The sequence below is a fragment of the Crocodylus siamensis genome, chromosome 2 (assembly GCF_052110815.1).
Source record: "Crocodylus siamensis isolate JL-2025a chromosome 2, ASM5211081v1, whole genome shotgun sequence".
Classification (NCBI taxonomy): Eukaryota; Metazoa; Chordata; order Crocodylia; family Crocodylidae; genus Crocodylus; species Crocodylus siamensis.
Genome location: NC_143396.1, coordinates 165,351,714 through 165,365,890, shown reverse-complemented (window position 1 = coordinate 165,365,890; position 14,177 = coordinate 165,351,714). Strand labels below are relative to the sequence as shown.

Sequence of the window (14,177 nt, the reverse complement as noted above, 5' to 3'; positions counted from 1 at the left end):
TATCATCGCGTATTAATACAATGCACATTTTTCTCTAGGTAAAGAGAAATTAGAAACTTTACTAATATGGTAGCACTATATTGTTTAGTTTAAGATCAAAGCAAAAACAAACAACTATTGGAATGTGCACTGATTTGCTAGATTATATCTTAATTTAAAACCTGCAAGAATAGGCAATAGAGAGTCAAATAGGTGATAATGTGTCATTAGTCCTGTAGTAGTTATAGTGTAATGTACATCCCTTATTTAGATTCATAAAACAAAATCTAGTTTTTTTGAATGTCTTGACAGAAACCTCCAATACTTCATTGTTAGTCGTTTCTACACCTGAGTTAATATTACCACACCTGAATTAAAGTTTTTAGTTAAAGCTAAAAACAGTCTGTAGGGCTGTGAAATAGACGAGAGACATACTAGGAATAGATAAGACAGCAAAATTGCAGAAAAAAGGATAGTTTGAATTGTGGAATGTGAAGGTGATTAAAAAGGATAGGGGGACATTAATATCTGGGAGATGATGATAAACCATGAAGTCAGTTGACTCTCTCAGGTCTGCATGAACATAATTGTTGGTGCCCCTCCTGTGCAGTTGGTTTGGGTGGAATAGGAATCAAAGGGGGGTTCAACTGCATCAGTGCACCCACCCTTGGATCTGCCCCTGGTCTTTAGCCGCCACGGTGATACAGCTGTGAAAAAGTTAATACAATTCAGGGTATAATGAGTGGGTTTTACTCCATAGAAACAAGGAAGTATTTGTACCACTGTACAAGGCATCGATTATGTATAGATAGATGTGTATATATATGTGTCTAATATATATATGTGTGTGTGAGTGTCTGTGTTTCTATATATATGTATGTCTTCGTATATATGTGTGTGTGTGTATATGTGTATATATGGAAGGGATTGTATGACAGGATATATGTGTCTTGAATTAATCAACTTGCAAGTATATGAATTCACATATCATCCATTGCCCATGTTGAAGTTAAGAGGTAAATTGTTTTCTATGCAGGAGGAACCTCGTAACCTCATGCTTCAGAGCTTTTGCTGATCATCAGCAAGGGTTCTATAGGAAACCATCCACCATGTCTCCACCCCCCCCACCCCCCCAATATTTTACAGGTTTCTGAAGTTTGCATTTTTGTTTGCTTTACCTTCCTCCAAAACAGTAGACTTCACCTACAGCAAAAGGCAATTTGAGTTTTGTCAGCAGTGTACTTTTGGTCTTATCAGGACTTAAAAGCCTCTTGGTTGGAGGATCTTGCTCAGGGTCAAACTGATTGCCTGATTTGATCTGAAAGAATTTTCCCCCAGGTCATATTGGCAATAACTTTGAGGGGTTTTGCCTTCCTCTGTAGTGCTGTAGACCACATGCGCTGCACATGGAGATATTTGCTGTTCTGCTAATTTGCTGCATGGTGGCAGCAGTGTGCGCTGAAAAAAGCAGAGTGACGCACGTGGCAGCAGCATGCACTGTCTGAAACCGGAGTCTGGTTAGCCAGAGCCATGCTCCAATTGCCAGCCAGGCTCCATATGACTGGGTCCCTGCTGCTGGAGCTCCAGGAGGCCCCCAGGACTCCAGGTAAGGCTGCTGGGGCCTGAAAGCTTGCAAATAAAGAATTTTTTTTTTTGCAAATATCTAGTTGGTCTAAAAAGATACCACCTCTATCACAAGTTCTGATTCCTGATTTAATTGGGATCACTGAAGCTTAGAAGGATAAGCTCAAATGGCTGGGATACTGTCATGGATGGACATAAGTTGTTTAGGGAGAACAGGCTGGGAACAAATGGAAATGGTGTTGCTCTCTATACAAAACAAACTTTTAATACGTGTGTGTGCACGTGTTCTGAATTGTGGTATTAAATTTCAGGTAGGTCTGTTGGAAGTCTCTGGGTCAGGGTAAAAGAGAACAGAAAGAATGATGTTATGTTGGATGTCTACTGTAGACAACCAAACCAGGAGAAGGAAGTGGACAGAGTTTGTTTTTTTTCTGTTTTGTTTTTTGTTTTTTTTGTTTTTCAGATAACGAGGTCCTGAAGTTGGGATACTTCCGTTAGTGCTATAGGGGACTTTAATTATTGTGATATCTGCTACAAGGGTAACAGCAATACATAGGCAGTCCAGCTAGTTTCTGGAGTATGCTGGGGATAACTTTTTGTTGCAAATGGTACACTAGCCAACAGCTCACAAATTGGTGAAGAATGTAAAGATGAAAGGCAACTTAGGTGGGAGGGAAGGAAGGAGGAGGATCTAGGGCAGTAGAGACCACCTTTTTGGCAGGCATAATACATTCTCCAAGTGCCACTCCAATCCCCTTCTCTTGCTCCATTTGCTTGTTTGGCTTTCTGCTCCCTGCCCAATCTAGTAGTCTGCTTTTTGCTCCCTGCCCCATCTGCCACTGTGCTGACTGTTCCATCCACAGTTTGCAGTGTGTCACACACAGAAGCTCCCTGTTCCCCTTGCAGGTTGCCCAACCCTTATCTAAGTAATTACACACTGATTTGTCTGACCTCAATACTTCAAAACGCTGTGGAACATGTCATCAAGTGGAGAATAAGGTGATCACAAACAGCCATTATGGATTCATCAAGAGCCAAGTCATGCTTGACCACCCTGATTTCCATCAAGGCAAGCTGATGGACTTTATGGATGGCAAGGGAACAGTGGATATCATATGCCTTGACTTTAGCAAGGTTTCCTACATTGTCTCCCATGACATTTTCGCTAGTAAGTTTCTTATATAGGAAATATATGGAATCACCATCTTTGGAAGTTTATTTCATAGATCACATAGACATTAGGGCTGGAAGGGACCTTGGAAGATCATTGAGTCCAGCCCCCTACCCCAGGGGCAGGAAATCATCTGGGGTCATAGGATCCCAGCAAGATAAGCATCCAATTTGCTTTTGAAGGTGTTCAATGTAGGTGCTTGAACCACCTCCAGTAGCAGGCTATTCCATACCTTGGTGGCTCGGACAGTAAAGAAGTTCTTCCTTATGTCCAACCTGAAACAGTCCTGGAGGAGTTTCTAACTGTTAGACCTTATCATCCCTTGGGGTGCTCTAGTGAACAAACGTTCCCCCAGATCCTGGTGTACACCCCTGATAAACTTATAGGTGGCCATCAGATCACCCCTGAGCCTGCGCTTTTCCAGGCTGAAGGGTCCCATATCTCTCAGCCTCTCATCATAAGGTCTGTTTTCCTGACCTCTGATCATGCATGTGGCTCTTCTCTGGACTCTCTCAAGCTTCTCCACATCCTTTTTGAATTGTGGAGCCCAAAACTGGAAGCAGTACTCCAGGCCGAGTACAGCGGGAGAATGACGTCCTGGGATTTGCTTGAGAAGCATCTATGGATGGAACCCAGCATTTTTCTCACTTTACTAGCAGCAACATCACATTGAAGGCTCATGTTTATCTTGTGGTCATTCATGACCCCAAGCCCCTTCCATCCATAGTGCTAGCCAGCGTAGGACTGCCGAGCTTATAAGCATACTGCAGGGTTTTCTTCCCAAGGTGGAGAACCTTGCATTTTTCAGTGTTAAATACCATCAGCTTCTTGTCTGTCCATTTCCTGAGCCTGTCCAGGTCAGCCTGGATCTCCCTCCTGTCTTCAGGTGTGGATGCTATACTCCGAAGTTTGGTATCATCAACAAACTTGACCAGTCTGCTACTGATACCAGTATCTACATTGCTAATGAAGATGTTCAACAAAATAGGCCCAAGAACAGAGCCTTGAAGGACCCCACTGGTCACAGCGCACCACAATGATTGACTTCCATCAGCCACCACTCTGGGTCCAACCACGGAGCCAATTCCCCAGCCAGTGGATCCTGGTGGACCCAAGGCTGCAGTTAGTCAGTTTTGCCAAGAAGTGATCATGGGATACCAGATCAAAGGCTTTTTTGAAATCAAGATATATGACAACAATCTCTTCCCCTTTGTCCAGGTGATAAGTCACCTGGTCGTAGAAGGAAAGGGGATTGGTCAAGCAAGACCTTCCTGCAACAAACCCGTGTTGGCCATCCCTCAGAATGTTGGTGTCGGCCAGTCCATTAAGGATGGCCTCTTTAATAAAATTTTCTAAGATCTTCCCTGGGATAGAAGTCAGGCTGACGGGCCTATAGTTTGCCAGATCCACTTTCCACCCTTTCTTGAAGATGGGCATCACATTGGCCTTCTTTCAGTTTTTGGGCACTTCACCAGAGTGCCAGGAGTTTTCAAAGATCCATGCCAGAGGCTGGACTATAATGCTGGCCAGCTCCTTGAGTACCCTGGGGTGTAGATTGTCAGGGCCGGCTGATTTGAAGGTATCCAGCCTCTCAAGGTGTTCCTTCACAAGGTCAGCATTGATGGAGGGCAAGGAATCTCCTTCACCTGGGTCTGCCTGTCTCATAATAGGCAGGAGCGTCCCATGGGACTGGTGAAAGACCGACGCAAAGTACCCATTTAGTAGGTTGGCTTTTTCCTGGGCTTTGGTGGTCAGTTGTCCCATCTGGTTTAGCAGGGGTCCAGTGTTTCCCTCGCTTTTCCTCTGGCTCCCCACATATCTAAAAAAGGACTTTTTATTATCCTTGATACTAATGCCAGTTGGAGTTCTGTCGCAGCCTTGGCTTTCCTGGTTCGCTCCCTGCAGGTCCAGACCTGTGCAGAATATTCCTCCTTGGAGGTGGAGCCTGTCCTCCGTCCTTTCTCGGTCTTTCATTTTAGGTGCAGGAGGTCCGCTAGTTCCTTGCTGAGCCAGGGGGGCTGCTGTGCCCTTTTGCTGCCTTTAAGCGGAGGTAAGACAATAGTTTTCTGAAATGGTTTAGATAGGGATGATTTTGCCTTGAGCGGGACTATATACTTTTCATAAAATGGTCCTACAAAAGCTCCTTTTTTTTTTTTTCTTACCCTTTGCCCCACAGATTTTGCATTCACCTTCCCCATTGTTTACAAGAACCTTTTTTCCTGACCTTTAAGGAAAAAAAAATCTTCATTCTTGCAGTTCTGACTAGGGTATATCCCAGGGGCAGGCAGTTACTTCAGGTGGAGGGCCACTTACCAAGTTTTGGCAGGTTGTCCAGGGCCGCCTGGGTAGCCCTGCTCCTTGATGGGTCCCTCTGGTCACCATCTTGTGACTGGAAGTCCCACCCCCTGACCTCTGACCTTTGCTACCAGAACTCCTTCCCCTTGCCCCAGAAGTACTCCTTTCAGCAAGGGGATTTGCTGTCTTGGAACCAGAAAATACCAAACTATATTCTAAAAATCAAACATTTTACAACATTCATTAATTTGATTTCAAAAAATATTTTTGTCCTGGCTTACATGTGTTTGTGTAGTGTACATAGAGGTGATTGCAGAATAGCTTAAAATGAAGTCTTACTCTTGTATATTGTGCGGGGGGGCACGAGGAGTGGGAATAGGTTTGTGAGGGCTGTGAGTATGTGGGGTGTGGGGGAGGATGTGGGTGTGCTTGTGGAGGGTGGATGGCTGTGGGTTGAGGGAGCATGTGGATGTGGATATGTGGGGTGTGGGTGGCTATGGGGTTTGTTGGGTTGTGTGTGGGGGCGAGGATGGTTGGAGTGTGTGAGGGGGTGTGGGTATCAGGGTCCTCGTGTATGACAGTGTGAAGGGGGTGTGGGTGCATGTGTGTGGGACTCACCCTACACACACATGCACACACATTCTGCCCTTTGCTACACACACGCATACAAACCCCTCCTGCTCCTGGCCCTGGGGTACCAGTGCAGCCCCATGCACCCATGATTCAGCTGGTAGCCACATGGTGCTGTAGCAGCACAGGGTAGGAAGGCAGGGAAATGCCTGGGGATGGAGTGGGTCTGGGCTGCTGTAACCTGCTGCCAGCTTCCCCTGGGTCCTATTGCCCCTGTCTCCTGTCATCTTTGACAGGCAGCCAGGAGCAAATCAATATTAATTTACTAAAATTTTTAGAGGCCCTATGACCTGGGTTGAATAGCCTGGCAGGATGCATCCAGCCCATGGGCCATATTTTGCCTACCCCTGGTATATCCAGAAGAAGAAAGTGGCCACAGCAGCTGGCTGGGGCGCAGTGTGTCTTGAGATGGGGGAGTAAGTGTCTCCCATGGCTGCCTGCTTCCCTGTCTTAAGGCACACTGCATCCCAGCCAGCTGGGGAGCTGCTGGCTGGAGTGCAAGATGCCTTAGTGTGGGGGCTTCGCTGTGGGCGGAGATGGGGGAGCAGACAGCTTCAGACACATGCCCAGCTTACATTTGCCTTTGGTCCACAGTTTACAACACCACCTGCCTGGCACAGCAGAAGCTGCTCTGGACAGGTGCTAGCGTCAGTGGTGGATGCACCTCACAGGTTCCAAGTGGGGATCAGGGCATTTGCCTGGGTCCACAGCCAATGCCACTGTGTCAGTGTTGGGCAGAAGCATTCCCAGCTACTTGTCTGGCACAGCAGGACAGCCCTGCCTCCCCTCCTGGCACCATGCAGCAGCCAGGGCTGCTGGCCACTCTCACAGGCTAGATCCCATTATTTGGTGGCTCCCCGCCCATGGGCTTGATGTAATCAGTTAGAGGTCCAGATCTGGCCTTTGGGCTATATTTTGCCCACCCCTGGCATACGTCTCAGAATTTCTGGGATACTTTCTTGTAAAAAAACGAAATTGAGAAGAGATATGTTCACTCTCTGCAAATACATTCATAGAGTGAATATTAGAGATGGAGCAGGCTTTTTTTTTTTAAGGCTGAATAAAACGCTGACATGAGATCAAATGGTTGGAAAAGGTTATAGAGAGGATGTCATGATAGGACAGAGAGTTCTGGGTTAACAGTCTGTGTATGTGATGTGGAGTCATGGGTCTGTGGTCTTCAGCTGGAATAATGAAGTAGTTCTTGTGGTGTAGAAAGTGTCTGGTACTATCATGCCTCAGGGCTTTTTTTTTTAATTTCCTCCACACCTCTCCTTTCCCCAACATGATTGTTATTGGTTGGCTTTCGAGAGGAAGTGGGAAGGTAGAAATTATTTTGTTTTGAGGATGAGGACATGGGTTTACAGATAACTCTGGTTTTTTTGAGTGAGGTGCACTGATGGTCTGGCTAGTACTTAGAAAAATAGGCCATGGGGTCATGTTCTTCTATTCAGTCATACAGATCACTAATTTAGGATTAGGATATCTGAAATTCAGATTGGCATGGGGTAGGGGGAGATGGGGATTGCCTTCCTTTGTAGCATTGTATATAGTCCTTTTCTTAGAATCTTCTGAGCATGTATTAACTGACCACTTCTCTGTCATTATGGTGGCAGGGGGCATTGACAGTGCCCTTGCTGTTACTTATGAGGTGACTTAGTTGTGGCAGTTTTTTGGGTCTTATACCTAGCAGTTGTATGTGAAGGTTTAAACATATGTGAAGGGTCATCAAACTTATGGCCCTTGACTGCATCTCGCCTATGGAGCCGTAGTGTACAGGGCCAGTCTGGTGGGGTGCTGCAGTGCATGACCCATGTTGACCCTCTGTGCTGTGTGCAGTGTGCACAGCTAGTTCAGCATTGTGTGCAGGTCATGGTGAACCCAAGCCTTGCTCGGCATGCAGGGCTGGCATTGGGCATGTGCTACCTACGTTGCACAGGCTGGACCTAGCCCTGCTGGCAGCACAAGGTAGTTGGTCTGGGGTGCTATGTGTAGCTTGGATCCCCTGTGCCATATGCAGCTGCGGATCCAGCATATGTGCCATGAGCAGCTCATGCCCTGTACTGGCCCTGCATGCCATGTGCACAGCTGTGGCCCATGCCATGTGCACAGCCATGGAGAGGCGAGTGGCTCATCCAGGGGATGTGTGCATCTCCCACTGCTGCACGCTTCCCTGGAATGGCATGCTGGGGGGTGCCCCCAGATCTGCGCATGCAGCAGGGCTGGCTGCCACTGTAGGCTGATGCAGGGGCAGTGCCAGGCTCTTCCCGATGGGGATCTGGGCTGGGCTGTACTCAGAGCAGGCAGCGATGGTGCTGGGAAGGAGATATGGGAGGGCTGACTGGGGTGGGGGGCAGCCCCTGCTGCTGCATGCACCCCTGGGAGGGCACAGGGGGGAGGGGGGTTGTCCCCAGATCAGTGTATGAGGCAGGGTTAGCCACCACTGGGGCCAGGGGCAACTCCAGGCTCTTCCTCGTGAGGGGGGGGCTGGGCTGTGCTTGGGGCAGGTGGTGGCGGTGCTAGGAGGCAGGCTACAGGGGAACTGTGGCAAATATTGGCGTGTCTGCAGCCCCCCCATAGTCCCCTCCCAGTGCTGCTGCCGCCACCCGCCCTGAGCATAGTCCTGGCCCATCCCCTGCACTGGGAAGAGCCTGGCACTAGCCCCAGCCTGTCCTTACCCTGTATGCAGATCTGAGGGCACACGTCCCCCATGCCCTCCCAGGGTGCATGCAGCAGTGGGAGCTACCCCCCTGCCAAACCCCTCCTCCCCCCCCCAAGTGAGCCGATCGCAGCTGTCTCCTGCTCTGCCTTGCCCTGCCTGAGCAGCACCTACCTGTACTCTAGCCAGCCCTACTCCTTGACCACGGGGGCCTTGATCTGCCCCCTCCACACCCCTTCCCCTACAACAGACTTACCAGCCAGACACAGCTCTCTATGCTGCCCACCTGCATATCGGAATTGGATTGGTATCAGCTGATATGGCTCATTAAAAATTGGCCGTCGGTATCGGCCCAAAAATTCTCTATCGGTGCACCCTTACTTTTGGGGATTTCTTTGGATAATGATTGCCTAAAATCTGAAATTCAAAACATTAGATTTAATGGCCAAGGAAGCCCCTTCCTATGTTCTGGGGGTGTTGGTTGTAGCCATGTTGGTCTAACGACATAGGCAGACAAGGTTCTTTGGGTAAATGTGATATCTTTTACTAGACCAGTTAATATCATATTTACCTGAAGAACTTTGTCTTCTTATGTTCTGCATTTATGCAGTCCCATAGAGATAATGGCCCAGAATCCCAAAGTTACTTAGGTGCCTGTATTTCCAAAGTGCCCAATATCTCTTCCAGAGTTATCTGAGAACACCCATTTTTACACTATTTGTAAATTTGGTGATGCAACAAAAAAATAAATGAAGTATGTATAATTTAAAAATGGTTGAGTGTAAAACTAAATATATTTGAGAATGTGTTGATTTGTTTCTTTTGTAGATCACAGTAATGGGTCATTTAATTTGAAAGCCCTTTCTGGAGGCTCTGGTTACAAGTTTGGTGTCCTTGCTAAAATAGTGAATTACATGAAGGTAAGTTCTTTTATGTCAAGCGTAATCTTTTGAAGTGTTTATATTTATCCACTTGTAGTCTCAGACATTTAAATAAACTGATGTTTAAGTATAATAATGATTAAATAATTTAATGAAAATGTTTTATTAAATGAAAAAACATCCTTAATAAGAAAAGTGCCATTGTATGTTTCCATTTTAATGTCCTAGTGACTCCAGCTCATAGTTGCTCTGCTGAAAAGTAGAAAGATGGCTGAAAGTCTTATTAATTAAAAAATGACAACTATTTTCTCGTTGTCTGAAATTCATGAACCACTTTTCCAAGTATTTTTTGATACCCGCTTCAATGCAAGTTTAGAGACCATTTTGAGTCTTTGTGACTTGGTGCATCAGCATGATAAAACCTCCTGTTTTCTCTGTTGCTTCTCCAATGGCTTTTTTTCCTTTGAAACATGTTTTAGAAAGCCTTTTTTTTTCTTTGTCCGCATGGTTTCTGTAAGATATGCATGTCTTACACCATATCCATTTTGCAATAGCACTATGCTCATGATAGGTGGTCACATTAAATGCCTTTTATTTCTTGAGAGTGCTCCATTTGCAAGTCTTTTTACCACCTGGATCAGAAGGGATCTGGAGGCCAGAATTCAGATCTTACATCTTGGGCATATAAATGGAGTTGGCTTCTTATCCAGGAGTGCATGACTGCTGGATTTCTATCTGCGCACAATACCACTTTCCTATTGGAGGCCACTGATCTCCTGTCCATAAGAAAATCACTGCTGAGCTCAGATCCAAGGACTGTTCCAGAGAGGTCCATGTCTTGGAATTCCTGAAAGAAACCTGCTTTACTACCTCCTCATCATTCCCATTTTAAGACTATGAATTTAAGTTGGTCCCAACAAAACTCAGAAGTGTTTCAGCACTAATTTCACAGAGCCAGCTAACAGTATACAAGAAGCATGCTTGCCTAAGGTTTGCCTTGGCACATCACCTTTACCATCTGTTCAAACTAGGACTGGCTATGGTTTTGAATTGCTGAGCTCCAGTATTTCTGTTGAAATATAATACACCCCAACATCCTCTGTATTGTCCAGCCGTTCCAGTGTGTCCTGTGTTTCTTTGGTGGTTCACAGTTCTGAGTGACTTGGTTGTGCAGATGAGAACCAGAATTTCTTTTGCTTTCCTTGCTTATACTGACACCAACCATTAGGCCATCAGGCGCAACACATATAGACCTGTGTCCAGTTCTGGGTCTATCAGCACTTCTGATCGATGTCTCTTATCGCATTCTTCCTTTTATTCCAGCAAATACTGTGGGCTTTGAATACATGTTCATGTCTCATAAGAAACAGAGACCTTCCAGAGATCTCTCCAGATATCCCCACTATGACAGTTTTGGCTTTGGTCTTCCCACCCAGCTGGTACTCAAGGCACCCATTCTTCTATCTTGACTTCAAAGGCTCTCCCTGATCAGAGCAATGCCTTCCTCTGTTGTTGTTGCAGTTAATTAAAAGACAAACATGTCCACAGCACTCCAAGAGGAGTCCAAAAAGGTGGATCTGTTGAAGACCGCGTGCATTTCTTCAATTAGTTGTAGTTCAGGATGGCTAAGAGACAAGCCCTGTTGGCCTGTTACAGCTTTCATATCTTAGCTGCTTATAGTGTTTACTGATATCTGACCACTGAACTTGTGGGATGCATTTGCTGCCCTCCTTTCTGAAGGTTATCTGGTGATCAGAACCACTGTACACTAGACAGTCTTGTATCATTCCTTCTGCACCGGGGGCAAGAGCTCAGCCCCAGCTCCTTTCTTCTGGATTTCTTGTTCCATGTTCTAGGAAGGTCCTTGTATTATATGCTGTTCCCTCTACACATGATCCCATGAGTGCTCTGAAAAGCAAAGTAGGACTCTGCATGGTTCTCTCACTGATGGCAGAGACTATTCAATTTGTAAGACCACTTAAAGAGCTTTTGTTTGCCATCTCAGCTCACTGTCCTCCAGTGGTAAAAGTCTGTCTTCTTCCCTGGGGCAGTCCTGAAATTACTCAAAGATCCCATACTGCAAGATCCCGTTCCCTGTTGGGACCTGAACCTAATAGGACTGTCTTTTGAACCTATAGCAAACTGCCTGTTGATTTACCTGTTGATGAAGATGGCATTCTTGGTGGCAGTCTGGTGTTGATGGTAGAACCTTCAGTACTGTTTTTCATGCAGGCAAGTTTTTGCAATCTCATCCCAAGTTTCTGCCTAAAATGATAGTTTACCCATCTCCAGGTAAACCAACTTCAGATATAGGTGTCTACAGCTACTTTTCACCAAAGTTTCATTATTTGAGAGCTGAGTCATAGACTCATGCTTTGATGTAGAGAGATTCTACTATATAGTGACAGAAGTGAGTGCCTTGCAGATGTCAGGTGTGTAAATAAATAGTCCTTTAGCAAAGCCATTTAAGTCTCCTCAATTCTGATCACCAAGGGCAGGTCCAGTTTCAGTCTCATAGCCCACTTTAATGTTGTCCAGTATCATTTGAACTGTCTTTGGATCTTTCCTGGCCCTAAATATGGCAATTGAGCTTTGGAAGAGTATGATCTTCCAGCCAAGAATCTCCACGTTTTCTAAGCACTGGCAGGAGCATCAGAGTGACCCCTCACCCAGACTAAAAAAAAAACCCAACCTGCCCCCCCCCCCCAAAACAAAACAAAACAAAACAAAACAAAAAACCCTCCCTGGCTTAGCTGTGGCCAACTACCCAGTGTTGCAGAGGAAGGCAGGAAAACTGAAGGGGGCCGAGATTCTCTTAATTTAATAAAACAATCTAAGAATCCCAACCAGAGAATGGTGGACTTGTGGAGCTGTAACGCCTAGTATGAGGCTACAGCCTGACTTCGCTAAGTGCTTGAAATTGCTTACATACACACACACCGGAGACTTAAGTTGTTAACTAACAAGAATATATTGTAATACAAATGGCAAAAATGAACACATGAACTTGACAGGTTAACAGGTTATTAATTTATATATAGAGAGTCTATGGACACTACAATACAGGCAGTCGGAGTAGCAGAAACGCACAAAGAGCCGAATGAATGGCTCTGACCTGTGCTCCACCAGATGGCTGGCGCTTGCTCACTGATCTGTGTCACAGTTTGTCAGTGGACTGGAGATGCCCTTGCTCCCTGCTTCCCCCTTGTGGAGTTTCATCGGCCTTATCCCTTTAAGTTACTTGGCTCTCCATAACTGAGGGTGGGGTAATACTTTACCTTCCTTCAGGTGATCCTGCGGGTTGGTCTCCTGCACTGAGATCCAGTTTCCAAAGGCTCCCTCCTCAGAGTCTTCATCGATCCAACACCCAGCCAGGCAGACTCACACCCCAACTTTTGATCACATCACGCTGGCAGACAATCTCTCACCATACCTCAGACACCTGCACTCGCAGAAGCTCCCCACAGACGCACACCAGGCGAACCCAACGCATGCACCACACAGCCCCAAAGATGCAAACTCCTTTTTTTCTCAGTGGTCCCACCACTCCTGTCAATTACTTGAGTGTCCAATTAATCGGCCAGGAGCAGTACCAATTGTACATCAATCATTCTTATAACCAATCAGCTATGAGAGCAGCTCACCACTGTTACCATTCACACCACTGCAGGGATCTTTACTGAGCTTGCTCCACACGGTGAATGCAGGTCACGGCATCATCAGAGTCCAGAGTTCACTAAATCCAGGCGCTTCTCTCCTGACTCGTAGTCAAAGCAAGCATTGCATCCTCAAGCAGCCTTTCAATTGCCAAAACCAGTGGGGAAGTCAAGGCCAAAAACTGGGGCCAACAAAACCACCTAAATGCCAATAGTATTCCTCAGGAGAAAAAGACATCTTTGGTCCTTAAAGCCAACCAGCACAAATTCCAGATACCTGCCGCACTACAGACTGGACCTAACAATTGATTTGTAGTTAAGTTAAATCACTTCTACCTTTTATTGTACTTTTCATCTGAAAAATTTAAAACCATGATTATCAATTGTTGTAAGTCCCTGCTTTTGGTTTTGCTTGCGGCAAGGATTTTTGTGTGGGTAATACCTTTTATTGGGCCAACTGCATAGTTGGGAGAGGTTTTAAAAGAGCTTTTAACCCCAGGTTCCCAGCCTGCAAGCTGAGTTGTGCACGTGGGCTCTGCTTTTGATTGGAGCGGCTTTGTGTGACTGTGCAGAATTGGGGCCTAAGATTAAGAGTTCATTTTGGGAGTAGATTTTTTTAATTATTTTATTTTATTGCCCACACAACATGTTATGGTCTTTGCCCACCCAACCTGTAACTGAATAAGTAATCTCCATGTATTTGGTGCTTTGCATTGCAGCTTGCTATATTGAATAGTGTTGAACAATTTTTATTGTAAAATAGAAATTTATATTTACTCAACAGAAAATAGATATTTATTCAAATACTGTACATTCTGATTATTTTTTCAATTTTAAACTCGGATGATGAGTAAGCCTCCTTTTTTTGTCTTGCTGCAAAGCTTCCCATCTTAATCACTCCTCTAAGTTTATACTTTAGAAGGTAGTCCAGTTCTAATATTGTATTTATTTTACCAGACACGGCACCAGCGTGGTGATACGCATCCACTAACTCTAGAAGAAATTTTGGATGAAACGCAACATTTAGATATTGGTCTCAAGCAGAAACAATGGTTAATGAGCGAGGTAAAGAAAGCAAATGTTCAGACTCTTAAGAGGCCGGTGAAGAATTAATAATTACTTGATTTGTACATATTTGCTTAATGAGAAACACTGTGAACATAGCTATAAGAGTTTTGCTAAAAAGTATCCTTATTTTCACAAAACCGCTGTTGTCGTAGTAAGAGCTCTGAAACTGAAGGGTTTTTTGGTAAAGTCATGAAAAAGTGTACAGAAGTGTCGTGTAAACAGTAATCCTGGTATTAATTGAAATGATTCATTAT

At 45.3% G+C, this 14,177-nt stretch overlaps 1 protein-coding gene across 4 annotated transcripts in view; it reads left to right on the top strand.

Annotated features, from left to right (window-relative positions):
* Window positions 1–14,177, top strand: part of GTF2E2 (general transcription factor IIE subunit 2) — a 77,246-nt gene that overhangs the window by 38,778 nt on the left and 24,291 nt on the right. For all 4 annotated transcript variants that reach the window (XM_090032057.1, XM_090032058.1, XM_090032060.1 and 1 more), the window contains 2 exons: window positions 9,147–9,238; window positions 13,813–13,920. In XM_090032057.1, the coding sequence (XP_089888183.1) occupies window positions 9,147–9,238; window positions 13,813–13,920 (200 nt within the window). The remainder of the gene's footprint in view (window positions 1–9,146; window positions 9,239–13,812; window positions 13,921–14,177) is intronic.